We start from the raw sequence: 20,245 nt of genomic DNA, 5'->3' as shown, positions 1-20,245 counted from the left end.
TATCCTTTCAAATTAGTGTTTTTGTATTCTTTGTATAAATGTCCAGTAATGTGATGTGATGACTGGATTATGGGGTAGTCCTATTTTTAATTTTTTGAGAAACTTCCATACTGTTTTCTACAGTGGCTGCTTTAGTTTGCATTCTCACCAACAGGACACAAGTGTTCTTTTTTCTCCACCTTCTTGCCAGCATTTACTGTTTCTTACATATTTTTTGATTTTAGCCAGTCTGACAAGTGTGAGGTAATATCTGATTGTGATTTTGATTTGCATTTCCCTGATGATGAATGATGTTGAGCATCTTTTCACATGTCTGTTGGCCATCTGTATATCTTTGGAGAAATGTCTGTTCATGTCTTCTGCCCATTTTTTAAAAATTGGATTTTGTTTTTTGGATGTTAAGTTGTGGAAGTTGTTTGTAAATATCTTCCCCCATTTAGTAGGTTGTTTTAGTTTTGATGATTGTTTCCTTACTGCACAGAAGCTTTTTATTTTGATGTAGTTTATTTTTACCTTTATTTACCTTGTTTCAGAAGACACATGTAGAAAGATGTTGCTATGGCTGATGTGAGAGAAAGTACTGCCTGTGCTCTCTTCTAGGATTTTTATGGTTCCAGGTCTCACATTAGGTGGCTAGAGTGAGCATCCTTTTCTTGTTCTTAGGGGGAAAGCTCTCAGTTTTTCACTGTTGAGTATGATGTTAGTGTTGGGTTTTTCAGTATATGGCCTTTATTATGGTGAGGTATGTCCCCTTTAAACCTATTTTGTTGAGGGTTTTTAGTATATACAATTGGATGTTGTACTTTGTCATGTACTTTTGCTGCATCTATTGAAATGATGGTATGGTTTTTAGTCTTTCTCTAATGGATGTGATGTGTCACATTTATTGATTTACAAATAGCACCACCTTTGCATCCCAGGAATAAATTCCAATTGATTGTCATGAATGAGTTTTTTAATGTATTGTTAAATTTGACTGGGTAATATTTTGTTGAGGATTTTTACATCTGTATTATCAGAGATACTGGCCTGTAGTTCTCTATTTTTGTAGTGTTTTTATCTAGTTTTGGTATCAGGGTAATCGCAGGACTCATAGAATGAATTTGGAAGTTTTCCTTTTCTTCTCTTTTTTTGGAATAGCTTGAAAAGCTTACTTACTAACTGTTCTTTGAACATTTGATAGAATTCACCTGTAAAGACTTCTGGTCCTGGACTTTTATTTCTGTGGAGTTTTTTGATAACTAATTTAATTTCATTGCTGGTAATTGGCCTATTCAAATTTTCTGTTTCCTTCTGATTCAGTTTTGGGAGGTTATAGGTTTCTGGGAATTTATCCATTTCTTTCAGATTGTCCAATTTGTTGTCATATAATTTTTCATAATATTCTCTTAAAATCCTTTGTATTTCTGCTGTGTTGGTTGTTATTTCTCCTTTTTCATTTGTGATTTTATTTGAGTGTGCTATTTTTTTTTAAAGATTTCATTTATTTATTTGTCAGAGAGAGAGAGAATACAAACAGGGGGAGCGGCAGGCAGAGGAAGAAGCAAGCTCCCAGCTGAGCAAGGAGCTAGATGCGGGACTCAGTCCTAGGACACTGGGATCATGACCTGAGCTGAAGGCAGATGCCCAACTCACTGAGCCACCCAGGCACCCTGCTCTTTTTTTTATTTTTTATTTTTGACGAGTCTGGCTGAAGGTTTATCAAGTTTGTTGATCTTTTCAAAGAACCAACTCCTGGTTTCACTAATTTGTTCTATTGTTTTTTGAGTTTTTATTTCATTTATTTCTGCTCTAATCTTTATTGTTTCTTTCCTTCTACTGGTTTTGGGGTTTTGTTCTTTTTCTAGCTTGTTTAGGTGTAAGGTTATGTTGTTTATTTGAGATTTTTATTTTTGAGGTAGGCCTATGTTGCTATAAACTTCCCCTTTAGAACCACTTTTGATGCTTTACAGAGATTCTTGGTCATTGTGTTTCATTTTCACTTGTCTCTGTGTATTTTTTGATTTCCTCTTTGGTTTTGTTTTGGTTGACCCATTCATTGTTTGGTAGCATGTTATTTAATTTCCATTTGTTTGTGCTTTTTCCAGATTTTTTTCTTGTGGTTGATTTTTGTTTCATAGCATTATGGTCAGAAGAGATGCATGAAATGACTTAGGTCTTTTTTAATTTGTTGAGACTTGTTTTGTTGCCTAATATATGATCTGTTCTGGAAACTGCCGTGTGCACTTGAAAAGAATGTGTATTCTGCTGTTTTAGGATGGAATGTTCTGAATATATCTAATAAATCCAGCTGGCCCAATATGTTATTCAGAGCCACTGTTTCCTTGTTTATTTTCTGTTTGGATGCTCTGTCCATTGATGAAAATGGGGTTTTAAAGTCTCCCACTATTACTGTATTGCTGTTGATTATTTCCTTTATGTTTGTTATAAACTGCTTTAAGTATTTGGGTGGTCCTGTGTTGGTTGCATTTCTTTTTCTATTTAAGATTATTAAACAAGCTTTTTCCATTTTTAAGTATTCTTTATAAACACCATTTTATATTCTCTATACAGACCATTTTAAAGATTTTATTTATTTATTTGACAGAGAGAGAGAGAGCACAAGTAGGCAGAGAGGCAGGCAGAGTGGGGGTAGGGGGGTGAGGGGGCGAGGGGAGGAAGCAGGCTCCCTGCCGAGCAGAGAGCTGGATGCTGGGCTTGATCCCAGGATCCTGAGATCATGACCTGAGCCAAAGGCAGAGGCTTAACCCACTGAGCCACTCAGGCACCCCATATACAGACCATTTTTTAAAAAAAATCTACTTTTAACACTCAAAGATAAGTGATACTAACATTTTGGTATAAAACTTTTAGTCCCTCTTCTATGCATATGAATGCATAAGAGTTTTTAAAATTAAAATTGAGATTATCCTTTTTTATTTAATCATATGTCATGGATATTTGTTTATACCATTGATTATTTTCTGGCTTCATTTTAATGGCTTTACAGTAGCATTTCATTGAGTGAATATGTTGTGATTAACTTACTTATTCCCCTGTTAGAATAAGCATTTTGTACATAAACTTTTTGTCATATATATAGGATTACTTTAGTATTTCCAGAAGTAGAATTTGAAGCAAGTACTGTGGATATTTTTAAAGCTCTGAATCCTATTTTTGGAAAAGTTTTTAATTGCAAACTGGTTTCCTTCTGGTTTTTTCCTCTGTATTGAGTTATATAGAGGAATTGCAGAGTGGTTTCAGTATTAGCTTTGCACAGACACAATTAGAGAATGTATCTTCATTGTTGCCGTAAGTTTCCCGAAGACAAATATATATGATATCTGAAGTGGTAATACTACTATGCATGTTTAGTTGAAAGATTATAGGGTTTCATTTCCCAAAACAAGAAAACCTGAATTGGTAAATTTCAGATTTTGTAATTAAAAGTTTGTAGAAAGGAATTTTGTTAAGTTTTTATTTTAAGCAGTCTTTTCATAGAAAAATTCAGTGTGCAGAAGAACTTGGACCTCATAATGTAATTTTCATTAATCTTTCCTTTTATTTTGGGTTTAGGCTTTCTTTTTAGATCCCATCATTAATGCCCTATTTTCTAAATTGCAAATTGCATGGTATCTTTGCTTTCAAAGAGTTAACCCTTCTGTTATGTGTTTCACTGTTCTTTCCAGATTATCAGTAGCTAAATTTGGTATGATATTATAACATATCTTATTTATGTCTTACCCTTTTTGGAGGGAATATAATGTATAGCCTTCTGTTTTTTTCATCTGTACTTTATGATTTTATTTCTATTGTTTTAAAGCAGTGTTGCTTTAATTCCAAATTAGTTGAGGGTATATAACTCAGTAGGATAATTTGGCCAGAAATGTTTTTTGGTCACATAATTTTGTTTATCTATAAAGGACTGCGAAATTTTGAAATTTGTTTTACTAAGGATAATTGGAGCCTTAGTAGTACATTATGGATCTTGCAACTGTAATCCTGTTTTATATTTTTAATATACACTTACTTATATGTACTGAGTATGTATTTATTCTTATTCATTTAGTGCCTCATTTTAAAGTATTTGGCCTTTGGGCTCATGCTGTTTTTGCATGATAGGGTAGATGAATATTAATTTAGTTACAAGGGAGTTAGTTTGTTTAAAAACATTTGAGCTAATGTTTAAAAACACTTGAGCTAAGGTGTTTTTCTCTCTTCTTCATAGTTGTGTGGAATTCGACTTGAATGTAAACAATATTGTTGGAATACGAAACACATTCCTTCTCAGAACTTATGCATACCGTAAGTTTTTTATTTCCAAATAATTACCAGCTTCTCTATCCTTCATTCTTTATTCCTTTTTTTTATTTTTAATTTTTTAATTAACGTATAATGTAGTATTAGCCCCAGGGTATAGGTCTGTGAATCGCCAGGTTTACACACTTCATAGCACTCACCATAGCACATACCTTCCCCAATGTCCATAACCCTACCACCCTCTCCCTAACTCCCCCTCCCCCCAGCAACCCTCAGTTTGTTTTGTGAGATTAAGAGTCTTTTATGGTTTGTCTCCCTCCCGATCCCATCTTGTTTCATTTATTCTTTTCCTTCTCTCCTAACCCCCTACTCTTTATTCCTTTTTAAAGATGTTTGTAATAAATACATCTGTTAATTATATTTATGTATAGTGTCTTTTATTATATTTATAAAAATTGCTACACTAAATTATATACTACTAAAGTTACAGGTCAATAAAACAAATTTTAATGATAATCTTTAAAAGGTGATTAAGATACCTTTTAAAAGCAAGACAGGTTTATGGTGAGCAAAGTGTTTAATAAATAGGGAGGCAATGTTCTTTTTGTTGTAGTTTGGAAATGATAGAAGCTTTCAAAGAAACCATAATATTTTCTTACCATTTTTAAGTTTTAATTTTACTTTCAGTTGAAAATCGAGTTCGTCCGTTAGTACTGGTGATTAAGAAGTGGGCGAGTCACCATGAAATAAATGATGCCAGTCGTGGTACTTTAAGCAGCTATAGTCTTGTATTGATGGTTTTGCACTATTTACAAAGTAAGTATTTTCGTCTTTTTTCCCAATTTTTAAAATGAAAACACAGTTGAACTTCATTATGATGTCTTCTCTGTTGACTCTGTCTTCAAACAGCATTGTTTTAAAAAGTTCTTTCTAAGGCCCAGAAAACCATGTTTCCTAATTCGTTGCTTTGAATAGATGTTTTAGAAATATTATTCCTGGGGGTGCCTGGATGGCTCAGTCAGTTAAGTGTCCTATTCTTGATCTTGGCTCAGGTCATGATGTCAGGGTTGTGAGATCAAGCCTCATGTCAAGCTGAAGTACTTTTTGGAAAGTACTTACGGCTCAAGCTTAAGGATTTCGCTCTCCCTTTCTCTCTGCCCAACCCTTCCTCCCCCCACAAAAAAGGGAAGAAATGTTATTCCCTGGAAAACATTATAAAGGAAGTTTTACTGTGTTTTTTATTTTTTTTGACAGTTTTTCAGTATTTTATATTCAAAGAACTTCTACCGTGTTGTGGACCTATTATGTTGAGGCATGTGCATGTTCAGAAGGTCTATAAAAATAAGCTCAAGCACCATTCATCATGTTTTTTTATTTTTCACCTGAGACAGGATTTTCATTTTGGTCAAAGAAGTTTTATTCATTGTGAGGTGGCATGGAAATTGATTAAAAGACTTGATGTTACTGTAACAGAAGACCCTTTATCAGGATGTTTGGGGTCTGATCTAATGATATTTCCATAGTTTAGTAAGCAGTGTTGTAATATTTATGCTCATACCCTTTGACTCAGTGTTATTCAGTGATTGCATTTTTAGGTATTAATCCCAAGGTAATATCAGAGTTCGTGTATGGATTTATATATCAGGCTGATTTTGATCGTGTTTATTGAGATAATAGAAGATTCAAAATAGTCTTAAGTTTTTAGGAATGGATACGTTATGATGGAATTAATTATAATGTTAGCCCAAAGTGATGCTTTTAGGATATTTAATGATATAAGAAAATACCCATGATATACCCTTATATGCAACATGATACCAATTTTATTTTAAAAATAGTATCTGTATTAGAGTTTGTATATATACATATATATAAATATTGAGAAGTTATGTGCCAAAAATTTATCAGAGTTGTTTAGGTTTAGTCAAGTGTACTTTTTAAGTTGCAACTGAAACTAAAAAATGAATAGACCCCTAGTTATGATTTAAAAATTAGATATGACTACAGCATTTAACATGTATGAACATCTATAATATGTATCCTTTCCTTCTATTTTTATGGGTTACATTAGAAATTTTAGTTTAATTGCCTTCTTTAGAAAGATATACTTTTAGGGATGCCAGGGTGGCTCAGTCTGTTAGTTGGACTCTTGATTTCAGCTCAGGTCCGTAATCTCAAGGTGGTGGGATTGAGCACTGAATCAGGCTCTATGCTTGGCAGGGAATCTGCTTGAGATTTTTTCCCTCTCCCCTTTTCTCCTTTTCAAATAAATAAATCTTGGGGGAATAAAAAAGAAAAATATATTTTAATCACAGATTCCCCAAGGTGGTTTGGCAAGAGAGTTGAAAGTTCTGGTGTTAATATTTTACCAGTGTTAAGAAATCATGCTAAAATTTTGCTAATGTATTTTAAGCATATTTTATTTTTGACAAAGTCCCGTTTACCGAGATGATTTTTAACTAATGGCTTTCTCATGAACCGTTTCTGGATCTTTGTTAAAGAACCTTACCTATGCAGAGCTAAAGTATAACTCTGTTATTTGGCAAATTTAAGCTGCCCCTTACTAGAAGAAATTAGATTGAAATAAGTAGCTGCATTTATGTATGTATGTATGTATTTATTTGTTTATTTTTGGGTCATACAGGAGTCTGCAGGATGTCTTGGGCAGTTCCAGTCATGCCATGGTGAAGTAGTGTTTATGATTTTGACCAAATTACTCTACCTTTCTGATCTTAATATTCTTATCTATAACAGGAATAGCTGGATTAGATGGACCTTTAGGTTTTATTTAACTTCATACATACTTTTAATGTCTTTTTTGCCATGAATAGAGAAGGGGAACAGTCTTCTGAATGTAGAAATGTTGAAAAATTTCAACAGTCAGTAAGAGACTATGTATGCTTGAAAGGCGACTGATGAAAGTATGAGGGGTAAAAACCTGATGAGAAGAGCTTTTAATGGCAATCTAAGATTAGTAATTAATAAAAAGGCAGAAGTATCAATGGTTAGAAATAATGATACAAATGACTATTCATAGAATATTTACCATTTACTAGGTACAGAACTATCTCAGGCATTTTAAATTGTGTCAGAATTGTTGCTTAGTGTTGTTGAAGATACGCTTTTTTTAAAAAATTTTTGATGAATCAGAATGGAATGTTTATATATATATATATCTATCTATCTGTGGGGGCTTGACCAGAAAACCCTCATCTGAAATGGAAGCAAAAATAAAATCTTAGCAGAATAGTTATTCTGAAAGTGTTATCAATTGATCAGATACTGCAATACAAAGTTTTATTTTATATAAAGCTTTCGAGAGAGAAATTTAAAAGATTGCAGTCCAGAATTTTGAAGTAAAAATAGATGTTATAGCCAGATTCTTTCTGAATGTGTTTTGCTTTGAGTAAAATAAACATTGAAAAATTACTCTGAAGGCTTTGAGATTACTGTGAGGATAGTGTTAATAAATAACTGCCATAGTACATCAGTTGCTCTTAATGTGTTGGCCTTGAAAAAACAAAAGAGCCAATTTTTTTTTTACTGACACAATGAGTTTATTCAAATAACAGAGGAATTGAAGTTCATTACAATCAAAATGGTGACCCAACCATTGGCAAGTCCAGAGAATGGAGGCCAGGGACTTGTCTTTATAGAGGAAGGGGAAGAAGATGGATGGGGCTCTTTCTCATTGGCTGGGCTGTTGCTGGGCAAGGAAAAATTCTTCGTTCATTCTGCTGGGGTGTGTGAAGTAAACTTCTTTTTATTAGGGAATGCAGGGTATACTGTATTCCCTTTCAGGACTTCCTCACTTCACTGTAAATGAGGTTTCTTCTATTTCTTTTCACAAGTGACTAGTGTTCTTAAATCTCTAAGGTTATCAGACATGGGATTTATGAGTGATACCCCTGCCTTCCAGAATTTCCAAATTGCTTAGTTCTTTTACTTACTTTTTATATTATTTGTTTATTTATTTTGAGACAGAGAGAGGGAAGGCACATCTGAGAGAAAGTGAGAGTGGGAGAGGAGTAGAGAGCTTGGGAGATAGAATCTTAAGCAATCTCCACACTCAGTGTGGAGCCCCATGTGGTGCTTGATCCCATGACCTTGAGATTATGACTGAGCCGCAATCAAAAAGAGGTGCTTAACTGACTGAGCCACCCAGATGCCCCTCAAATTGCTTATTTCTAAAGGCTCTTTGTCTAATTAAAGACCCTAACCCAGGGGTTAGTACCTGTTTTTCTCTTCTAGCATTCTAGTTACGATTCTAGAATGAGGTAAGGTTTTTTCTAATTCTCTATAACCTTCTTAGCATTTTTTAAATTATAATTTTATTTTACTAGGAGTATTCAGTGAGAAAGGAATTCAGGTTTTTAATTAAGTAAACTAATTCTAGTAAGAGTTTCTAGTTTGACTTCTGTATTATAGCAAAAATTATTAGAAAGTCATTAAAATGTTACATGAATATAAAGACTTTTAGAATTAAAGTAACTGGGGCTTGAGTTTATTTGTAGGATCTTCTAGAATTTTGAGCACTTGAATGTCTCTGGGAAAAAAATATTTTTACTTCCTAAGAGTGGTTCTGGTAAGTAATAAGTTTTCCCCCTCAGTTGCACACTGTGAACATTCCAGAATATCATGGAATTTTATTTTAATTTCCACTTCGGAATGAAGCATGATACAGAAGAAACATTTAAATACTATGCAATAGGAATTTATACATTTATAATCATAGTTGGAGGTTATGTAAGTTGGTAATAATGGTTGATTATATGTATATTATTAATGTATTCAGAAGTCATTTGAAAAGGTTTTTGCTAAATTGCAAATTAAAGGTAATGATGGTTACTGAATTTACTTATTACAATGTATTTCTAATTCTTCAAATACATAGCTTTTATAGTATTATATTTTGTCTTTAATCTTAAAGAAATCTTGAAAATACATTACTTGTGTCTCACCTTACTCAAGACATTGTATTTTATAGTTTTTTAAATTGTGAATATTATGCACTTTACCTTTCATGTTCTTCCCTTTATACTATAATGATGTGAAATTACTGTTAATGCATTTCATGAAGTTGGATTTCAGTTAAGCTATTGGAGAATGAAGAATGACAGTTGAAAAGAAAATCACATATGAAATAATGAGTCTCTTATATGAAATTTTTATTTTTTATGGAAAATTGGTATAAATATCCTGATATATATTTCTAAACTTTGTTGAGGCCTTCTTTTTAAAAATTTGTGAAGTTGAAGATTTTTTCCAGTTTTTTGCCCCCAGCAAATCTATCTCCTGAAACTATTAAATTTTGATATTATTGTTTATGAGAATTAAAAATAAAGGGACAGTTATGATATAGCTGTTGTTCTTTTATGATACAGTATCATTGGACTGTATTTAAAAATTTTCTTTTTGATAGCTACATCCATTTTAACAATGTTCATTCAATATCTGTAGAACAATCAATCAATCCTTGTCTTGCTTATTTCATGTGTGTGTCTGATGTTGGACCAAATGATGTGTGTTCATTGATGGCCTGTTTTTCTAAAACCATGTAAGGAACATTGGTTTACATAGGAATATACATAATTTATTAATAAACCTTAAGTTATCAACTTAGGTATATTTGGAGTTGAAATTTTTAGGGATCAGAATTCACAAAATATATGGAAACTATTGAATTTAAGCAGAAACCCTTAAACCGGGGGTATAGCTGACAAATTATTGCTTTGTAAAATGAATTATGTGAATCACGGAAGCTTAAACTTTTTTTTTTTTATAGCCCTACCTGAACCCATCCTTCCATCCATCCAAAAAATTTACCCAGTAAGTGTTTCTTATAAATTATTATAATACATATTATGACAAGTATATGTGGAACTATTATATGTAGCATTAATGTGACTATAAAAGGTGTAATAGTTACCTTCTAAGTATATGATAACATTTTCTTTATAGACTGAGGAGTTGGCCACTAGCACATTAAAAATATTTCATAAACTTTTTTGAAAGACTGATATTTTATTTGGTTATTGGCAGATAGTCTGGTCATTTATGTAAATGGTAGAATTTTTCACGTGATGTTCATGATTATCACTAATAGCAATTAAATATACTCAGTTGGGAAGGCTCAGTTAGGCTTCAGTTAGGCTTATTCTAGTTTTCTTTATGGTATTTTCAAATATAGTTTTATAGCATTTCTTTAGTTACTAACTCAGAAGTTTTCAGGCCAATGTATGTATACTTTGAAAGCAGGAGGAAAAACTAAGAATTTGAACAATTGAATAATCGTTTTATCTTTCATTTGATTTTACCAATACACCAAGAGAAGTAATATCAGTTTACTATTTCTGTGCACAATATTAAGACTCCTGAAGTTAATTGGAAACATTAAAGAAGTAAAGGGTGCTTACTAGAAAAATTTTGGTATGTACTCAGTTTGAGTTTAGAAAAACCTAGGTTAGTATACATATTCACAATCTTTTATACTGTTGTTTCTTTTCCAGTTTTTTGTGTTCTTTTTTTCCAGAATTCTGTTCCCTTGTTTTATAGTCCTACTGTTTCTGTTTTCCTCCATAGTGATCCTTATTCCTGGTTTTATTTGGAATGATATTTAAGCTGTTTAGAATGTTTAACCTTCTGAAACTGTGTAATTTTTACCTGTTTTGTAAACTTATAAAAAGAACTGTTTTCTAAACTTACTAGTCAAATTGGAAAATGTAATTTCTAGCTTGAGTGATAAGTTTTCAAAAGACATACTTATTCTGCCTTTATCGTATAAAATATAAATCTACTTGATGTGGAATCTAAATTAAAATAACTTAATCTTTGATAATTGAGAAGAACTGATGTGTTTGTTTTTGAACATAGGTTCTTACTGTAATGCATACATTCAAGGTGTACTGTAATAGAGTTTTGCTGTAGTGGGGGCTTCCCAGTTTGTAGTGAGTCATCTGGTAAAGACAATATCTATAAGAATCTTTTGGAATCTGGATATCTTATCTTCCTCATTTTGAAAACTAATTTCTGCTTTTATGAAGAACTGTTATAATGAATTTCAGTTATTTCTAAGGATCAGTATTTATGCTTTCATAAACACGAAAATGAAAGCATCAATAAGTGTAGAAATAGAAGTAACTTGAACTTACGGCCTCATCCTTGAATGTTTTTCTCCCTTCAATAAAGTATTAATTCTTTAGCATATACTGAAAGGTCCAAGATGGTAACTGGGTGTTTGCAATTTCATTTTTTTGTCTCAACTTTTTGGTTAAGAGCTAGGTTTCAGTATAGAAAGAACTGTATATTTTTTTAGCATACAAAACAGCCAATAGTTAAACTTACCTTTAAAGAGTATTATTGTGTATGGAATAGACGTTTCTACAGAAATCCCACTTAAAACCCTCGCTGCATGAACTCTTTTTAATAATATAAAATACTAAGGAAATCTCAATTTAATGTACTATGTTGGAGAACAGAACAGACATATTGCTTTTATTATAGGATATCCAGTTTCTTACTGGTATGTTCTAGTTTGAAGAGCCTCATTTTTTTTCACTCTTGTTTCATGTTTTTCATTATCTAGCTTTCCCCCATGTTGGAGTCCTGACTTCTCTTCACATACACCATCTCTTACCCTATACTCTCTACCCCTGTTTTGCTAATAATCATATTTCTGTACCTATAACAGGGAAATAGATTTGGTCCAGCCCCAAGGCCTTAAAAAATACTAATAGCAAGACTTGCTAGATTTAAGAATGTCTTAATTTGCTTTCAGGTGTGGTCACGTTGTCATAAATATTTAAAAGTACATTATCTTTACTATAAGGTTGATGCTTACATGGGTAAGGACTTAATATCCACTCTAAAAGGATTTTAAATTGTATCTGAAACCTGTAGGTGATTGATCAGTAGAGGACTTTTCTCAATGGTCCATCTAATAGAACAGACAAATCAGCTTATTTCTTACTATTAATAACTGTCACTTATTTAGTATCTATTTTATGTTAGCACTGTATAAATTTTATATACATTATCCTTAATCCTAGTATTATCTAGTATAGTATTATCCTTGATTCACAGGTGAAGAAACTAAGTCTTAGGAAGGTTACGTTATTAATTCAAGCTTTATAGTCACAAATTATGGATCCAGAAACTGTTATTTTTTTTCTCTTATTCTGTGCTGCCTAAGACAAAATTAAACTGTTTACTAATATGTCATTTCATCTAATATTTGTTGCTTATTACATTTTGTTTGTATGTATCTGATTGTTCCTGTACAGATTTACCTTTCTTTAAGAACATGTTAGAATTTTAGCTTATATAAATTTGAGAATGACTTAAAACTTTATAGTGACCAAAAAAACTTTGTTATTTTACAAGGGAACAAGGTTCTTTTAAATTTTGAGCTTCTCTAATATAGTTAAATAGAATTAAGAAATAAGATAAAAACTTTGAATAGAATAACATTTATTCAGTGTATTATGCTTTTTAAAGTTATTTTCATATTTTCTCAAATTGATGGTAATATATTTATTTTAAAAATGGGTATGGTGTTTGAGTTCAGTTAGAATACTAAATTAGGAAAGAAAAGAATGAAAGACTATACCCATATCTTTGTCTTCAAAAGCTTTATCATAATGTAGCATTATTATTACTACTTAATTCTTTTGACTTAAAAAAGCAGCATGAGTGATAGAATATTAACTATTGAGTTAAAACAATGAAGTTGAGAGTGTTTAAATGTATAAACTTAGGTTAAGCTTATGAAGGGATCTTTATTTTATTTTTTTAAAGATTTTGTTTATTTATTTGACAGAGAGAGATCACAGCAGGCAGAGAGGCAGGCAGAGAGAGGAAGGGAGGCAGACCCCCTGCCGATGCCGGACTCGATCCCAGGGCCCTGAGATCATGACCCGAGCCAAAGGCAGTGGCCTAACCCACTGAGCCACCCAGGGGCCCGGGATCTTTATTTTAATGTGAACATATTATGAGACTTATCTAGATTCATGCTAGGTGGAGATTATTGAGATAGCTTATATTTGTTTGTTTCCCTAACAGTATCTTCATATTCCAGAAAGCCATCTTTATGGTTGTGAGATTAGGAATTCTGAGAATGTAGAGTTACTGTGTGCAGCTATGTATTGAAAGTATATTAAATTTTACATAAATAGATATATATATACACATAGAGATACAGCAACTCTTTTTAGTTTTAAAATGCATATAACATGTTGAAGGATTTTAGTTATGTAAAACAGGCTATAAATGAATATCTTTGAAAAGACAAATTTAAAAATTTTGGTGAAGTCGGTTTTAATGATAAAAAACATCTTTTTAAGTTGATATTACTTGGGGCACCTGTGTGGCTCCGTGGGTTAAAGCCTCTGCCTTCAGCTCAGGTCTTGATCTCAGGGTCCTGGGATTGAGCTCTATGTCTGGCTCTCTGCTCAGCAGGGAGCCTGCTTCCTCCTCTTTCTCTGCCTGCCTCTCTGCCTGCTTGTGATCTCTGTCAAATAAATAAATAAATTCCTTTAAAAAAAATAAAGTTGATATTACTTAAATGTTAAAAGTTATAAGGAAGTTAATTTTGAAATAATACATTATTTCAGGAGGTAACCACTGCATTATTATATGAATGGTACAGTTATAATAATGATGCCTGGCATATACTAAATAATTAATATATAGGTAATATTCTTGCTGCTATGCTTTACATACAGTATATCATTTAATCCTTATTACAGTTCTATGAGTAGTTATTTTTTTATAGATGAAGAAGCCGAACATTAGGAAAGCTATGTAATTTGACTAAGTTCATATAGCTAATAGGTTTCAAAGCTAGATCTGACTCCTAAGGTCATGTTCGTAACCACTTCATTATAGTACTTCTACTTTATGATATTTATGTTGATTTCAAAACTTTAGAAGCTTCCAAAAAAAGCTATCACAAACTTTAAAAGCAAATATAATTTAAAGAATTTAATGATCAGTCTTTAACATGTTTTACCAGATTAGTGGTAATCTGCATACAATTAAATCTTGGTAGAACTTCAATATATCATTTAGCCCTTTCTCTGTTCAGTCAGAGCTCTGCTTTAGTACTCCATATCAGGTATCTTTTTCTTTGAGACTTTCCTCAACACATTTATATCCAGGGCCTAATAATTCATATTGTTAGAATAACGTGGAACTTTGTTTGCTTGGAGATTAGGAAATAGTCATCCTTCATTTAAGGTGTGTATCTTTTTTTTAAAAAGAGTATTTATTTAGAGAGTTTGTACGTGTGTGCAAACACAGGAGAAGGGGCAGACAGACAGGGAGAGAATCACAAGTAGACTCTGAGCTGAGCGTGGAGCTCAATGCAGGGAGTTGGCTTCCCTTCTCTCTCTATCCCTCTGCCTCTCATCCCACTCGCCCACTCCCTCTCTCTAAAATAAGGGGCACTTGGGTTTTAAGCACCTGCCGTCAGCTCAGGTCATGGTCCCAGGGTCCTGGGATCGAGCCCCACATTGGGCTTCCTGCTCAGTGGGAAGCCTGCTTCTCCCTCTCCCACTCCACCTGCTTGTGTTCCCTCTCTTGCTGTGGCTCTCTTTGTCAAATAAATACATAAAACCTTAAAAAAAATCTTTAAAAAATTAGGTTAGGGAATAAATTTATTGAGAGAGAGAGAGTGTGTAAGTACCCATACACAAGCAGGCGGTGGGGCAGAGGGCAAGGAAGAGAGAGAATCTCAAGTAGACTCCATGCTGAGTGCAGAGCCCACCTCATGACCCTGATCTCCTGAACTGAGCCAAAATAAAGAGTCGGCTGCCTAACTGACTGAGCCACCCAGGTGCCCCGAAAACAACTATCTTTTTAAAGAACGGTTATCAAGTGAAAGTTTAGCCAATCTAATTTATTCCAGAAAGTGCTTAATTGTCCAAATTTCAAACTTTGAAGGTAAGATATTGTGCACAGATTAAGAAATAATGGAATTTGGCAAAAAATATCTTTCCATTTTTGGTAGGCATTTGTATGAGTAAAAGGTGAGACTTTGCAGTTGTTTTTTTAGGGGTTGCCCATTAAAATTTTTCTTAACTTGGTATTGAAAGGAAAGGAAGATACATATCTTCAAAAATGTTTTCAGGAATTAAGTCATTATAAATTTGGTTATCAGAGGCCCCAAATAAGATATAACTTTAAAAAGTAATAAAGATGTCTTCCCCACTTTAAAAACAAACACAGTAAGTATCAGTAATCCCCACCTCAAATGCTTTAATAAATAGATGTTACATTGTGTCAGTTAAATTGGTTTTCCGTGGATTTAGGTTGTAATTTCTTTGTCTTTTGGATTGGTCTTTATATGTTTTCTAATACGTTAGCTTAAGTTTTGCCCAGCCATATCCTATCCAAAGTAATGTATATTATTCTTAAATACATATGCAATAGGGGAACTGCCTTTTAAAAAAATTCTTTGATGAAATTTTTCTTAAAGCAGAAAATCTTTCTGAGGTTAATGATTACCAAAAATGGGGATTTCTGATGGTTAAGTGGAATTTCTTTTAACTTGTAGCATCTTTTGGCCCCCCCCCCTTTTTTTTTTCTTTTTCAAGTTTGGCTTTCTCCTTCAGTTTTCCTCTGGTATGTATGACATGGCCCTTTCTGTATATGACCATGAAAAAGAATAGTGGCGGGGCGCCTGGGTGGCTCAGTGGGTTAAGCTGCTGCCTTCGGCTTGGGTCATGATCTCAGGGTCCTGGGATCGAGTCCCGCATCGGGCTCTCTGCTCAGCAGGGAGCCTGCTTCCTCCTCTCTCTCTTTCTCTCTCTACCTGCCTCTCTGCCTACATGTGATCTCTCTCTGCTGTCAAATAATAAAATCTTTAAAAAAAAAAAAAAGAATAGTGGCACTAAGAGGAGACTGGTCAAATTGTTGGTTCAGAGTCATTCACCATTTTAGTAGAGTAGGTCTCACAACTCTAAAATGTTAATATACAATTGCTCATCTTTTTTCTTTAAATTATTTAACAAAATAAAAAATTTTTAAAGAGGTTTAAACAGTTTTAAGAAAATGACTCCTTTATTTTAGCATCAGTTGATAAAGTGAATACTTACTGTGGTATGTCATAGGAGTCAAAATTAGTGAGAAGCTTTCAGAGCAGAAGTTATTAAATAGTGACCCACTTCTCTTTTCCTTGTTATTTGAACTTAGGTTATACCTTTTTGTTTGATTAGCCAGAAAATAATATTGAAATTTTACATTTTAAAATACTTTCCAACAAAGGGTGGTAGAAGCAGTACATTTGCTCTTCCTTCTGCTTCACTCTTTATTATAAATTGAGACTTCTTTCCTAACTCCCTCTAGTCTTAGAGACAATTTAGATTTCTACTTAAGTCTCATTTTATAATACTAAATCTGCTAAAAGTGTAAGGGAAAGTCCGAAGTTTAGGAGTGTCAAATTTATGAACTGTGGTTGTCTTCTGAAAGAAAGGTAGTAACTTCTTGGTAGTTAAAAATTATGGATAGAATTGTAGATAATAGGACAGGGAGGGAATTTTTTATTTTCTTGCTCTTTTGTTTTTCCTGCTGATTTTTGAGGATTGCCTTTAACTAGATGCACTACCCTATTTCTCTGTATTACAGTTTAGTTATTTGGGGAGCCTCTGTTTTTTAAAGTTGGATTACTAATTGAATTGATATCTGTATACCCAAGGTTGATTTATCCTTAAGCTGTCACCCTTTAACCAGTTGCTTAAAAAAAAAAAAAGTCTGTTATTACTCTGATGGTGAATAGTAATGTAGAAAGCTATCTTAGGGGCAGCTGTGCAAATTACCTTAAAAAGAGTGTTTTCTAACATTTGGATATATATTATTTGAGAATCTCTGTAGTCCATTTAGTATGTTTTAGAGCCAGAACGTACTGCTGGTAGAGGAAGGATTTATCTAAATGAATAGAGGAAGGATTTATCTAAATGAGTATTTATCTAAATGAAAATGAATGGCATAGGTTAGGCAAAAAGAAAAAGTACCCATTAGTATTCTTTCTAAGTCTTGTTTAGGTGTGGATTACAACCAAACGGTACCTTCCCTTATGAATATTGTGGCAAAAGTTTGCTGAATATTGCTTGCTGCTCAGATTCCTTCTTTCTTCTTTTCCCTGCCCTCTGTCTTTTCAAGTTCAGTTCCTGTTGAATGTCTGTCATCTCTTCCCATTGAGATACAAAATACAAAAATAAAATGAAACAAAATTTTAAAAATCTTAAAATTGGTGTAAGTACTATTCACATATTAGTTACTTTTATGGCCTCTAGGAGAAATTTTAAGTGCCAGTTAGAAAATGCTTGTATCTTGCTCTTGATATTGCCTGCTGTTCCTTGTAGAGGCACTCAAGAAGGAGGAACATGTATAAAGAAATCTGTGTTATTTGATGAAATCTTGGTATGTAAAGTGAAGGTTTGTTTATGAGTTTAAAAAATCTTTTGCTACTGTAGGCTTTTGGTTAAATGAGTGATAGACCTCAGCCAAGGTTTAGAATTTCTTAGTTTTGTAGGTACTTTCTGGCATACTGCAAACACCGGTAAAATCTTTAGTGGAAGAAAATCTTCAAATTTCCAAACTGCCAACATAAAGTTTTCTTTTCTCTTCTTCAGAGAGCATTAAGTCAGGATTTGAAAGTTTTTAGTGTATGTTTAAATGGCTTTATATTTCCCCCCCTTTTCTTTTTGACAGGAATCTTTTAGTCCAGCTATACAGCTGCACCTTGTACATCAAGCTCCATGTAATGTTCCTCCTTACCTCTCAAAGAATGAATCAAATCTTGGGGACCTCTTACTGGGCTTTCTTAAATATTATGCTACAGAATTTGAGTAAGTGAAACATCAGATTGTGTTTTATTCATTTACATATGTGAATGCTACACTTCCGGTTAGAAACTATACTTGTTCATTTCAGTGCTACAAACTTGTCTAGAAATGTATAATTTATAAAATTAAATATCTAATGATTGATTATTAGAAACAAAATAGATTTTTATATTCCTATCTAATGAAAGATGATAGTTCAGTAAGCCCAGTTTTAGTTGATTTCAGTAGTGATCCTGTCTTACGTTTAGCTCCCTCTTTTCATAGTAGGGCCTAAATAAATCTTTGTGTTGACCCTGGATCCATGTTGGATAGTTTGAAGCACCTGCTTTTAGGAAGTTATAGTAAAAAACACAGCTAAGACAAACTTGGAAACAGATCTATTTGATATCTGAATAGTTGTTAGTACATAAAAATCAAGGAATACTCTTTCCTTTTATTTTCCTTTCTTCTGAGATATGTAAACTGGAAGACTAAGTGTATAATTAGACTGGACTTAACTGAACGTTCCTAAGGGAGTTCTAGAAGTCCAGATAGAATGGGTTTAGGAATTGCAGCTCTTCTGATCAATTTAGAAAAGCTTGAAGGGGAGGGGGGAAGAGAAAGGACTTAGGAATTTTACAGAGTTAGAGGAGGAGGGTACAATAACCACAGGGTATCATTTTGAAAAGATTTGGAGGGGGGAATAATAATAGCTTTTGTTATACATTGTAATTACTAGCTGGGAAAAACTGTTCCCAACAGATTATATGTATTTTCTCATTTACATAATAGCCATAAGATACGATGTTATATCATGCCCATTTTACCAGTAAAGTATATATGGCGAGAGGTAAAGAGGTACCCTAAGATCACACAGCTAGTCAGGGGGAGGATTTCTGATAGTTTTGACTGTAAATTCATACTCATAACTATGGTACTTTACTGCAGTATTGGTATTGCCTTATTTGCTATGATGCAATAACTCTAAAGAAACTTGACTCATAAGAGACGATTTGAAACATAGGGCATGAAAGAAGTAATGTTGCTTAAATTCTTCAATGCAAATCTTTCACCAGACTGTTTTGTTTACAGTTGTGTCTCCATTATCTAACCCAGTGCTATAGAGTGGGTACTGGAAAAATTCATGCTATAAATAAATAATTTTGAAGCAGAGGGTAAGATTATAGACATGTTGCAAAGATCCTTAAGATGACTTAAAAATTACTGAATCAGGTTAAGAAAAAAAGTAGGAAAAGTGCTGGTGGAAAATAGTTCAATAAGAATGAAGTTATAATAATCATCGTTAAAGATGAGTAGGACCAGAGTTTATATCCAGGTAACAAGGATAAAAAGGAAGGAGCCTTCATTTATAAGGTGAAAAGATTTCATGGAACAGAAGACTATAAAGGTTATTCTAGAGTCAAGATTTGTATGATGCTGCACTAACAATAGCTGATGTTTCATGAATATTTACTTAGTGCCCTACAGTATGCTAGTGATTCCTATGTATTATCTCATTTAATCCCCAGAGTAACCCCTTGTGAGGCTTAGGCAGTTGGTGTACTTGAAACTTACCCATGGCAATACAGCTCGATAGTGAGAGAACTGAGGTTCAGTCTCAGGTCTAACTCCAAAACTACATTCTTTTTTTTTTTTTTTTTAAGATTTTATTTATTTATTTGACAGAGAGAGATCACAAGTAGATGGAGAGGCAGGCAGAGAGAGAGAGGGAAGCAGGCTCCCTGCTGAGCAGAGAGCCCGATGCGGGACTCGATCCCAGGACTCTGAGATCTTGACCTGAGCCGAAGGTAGATGCTTAACCCACTGAGCCACCCAGGCGCCCCCAAAACTACATTCTTAATTGTTAGAATATATCTGCATTGTCTTTTCTATTGTAAATTAGGGAAGTTTGCAAATAGGGAAAAGTATTCATAGAAAAAGGTATATTTTTCTATAGGTTTTTGTATAGGTTAGGAATATATATTTTGTATAGGTTAGGAATAGAGCATCTAGTTACTAGTGCCTTGAAAGTCAGCTGCTTTGTTGGACTGAAACAAAATGACAAGATGGACAGGTTTGTGTGCCAATGATACTGGCTAGGATGCTGAGACTTAAAAAGATGTTTTGAACTTTTGGATGCATTTGTTATCACAATGATAGATGATTTAGGAGACACCTTTTCT

The 20,245-nt window shown here is 33.3% G+C and overlaps 1 protein-coding gene across 4 annotated transcripts in view; it reads left to right on the top strand.

Moving 5' to 3' along the window:
- The window catches only part of TENT2 (terminal nucleotidyltransferase 2), a 69,938-nt gene that overhangs the window by 34,867 nt on the left and 14,826 nt on the right, over positions 1–20,245 (top strand). For all 4 annotated transcript variants that reach the window (XM_044266396.1, XM_044266415.1, XM_044266385.1 and 1 more), the window contains 4 exons: positions 4,208–4,284; positions 4,927–5,055; positions 10,025–10,068; positions 17,950–18,086. In XM_044266396.1, the coding sequence (XP_044122331.1) occupies positions 4,208–4,284; positions 4,927–5,055; positions 10,025–10,068; positions 17,950–18,086 (387 nt within the window). The remainder of the gene's footprint in view (positions 1–4,207; positions 4,285–4,926; positions 5,056–10,024; positions 10,069–17,949; positions 18,087–20,245) is intronic.

The sequence above is a fragment of the Neovison vison genome, chromosome 1 (assembly GCF_020171115.1).
Source record: "Neovison vison isolate M4711 chromosome 1, ASM_NN_V1, whole genome shotgun sequence".
In the NCBI taxonomy this organism is placed as follows: domain Eukaryota; kingdom Metazoa; phylum Chordata; class Mammalia; order Carnivora; family Mustelidae; genus Neogale; species Neogale vison.
The sequence above is the reverse complement of the archived record's forward strand: the minus strand, read 5'-3'. Positions and strand labels throughout refer to the sequence as shown.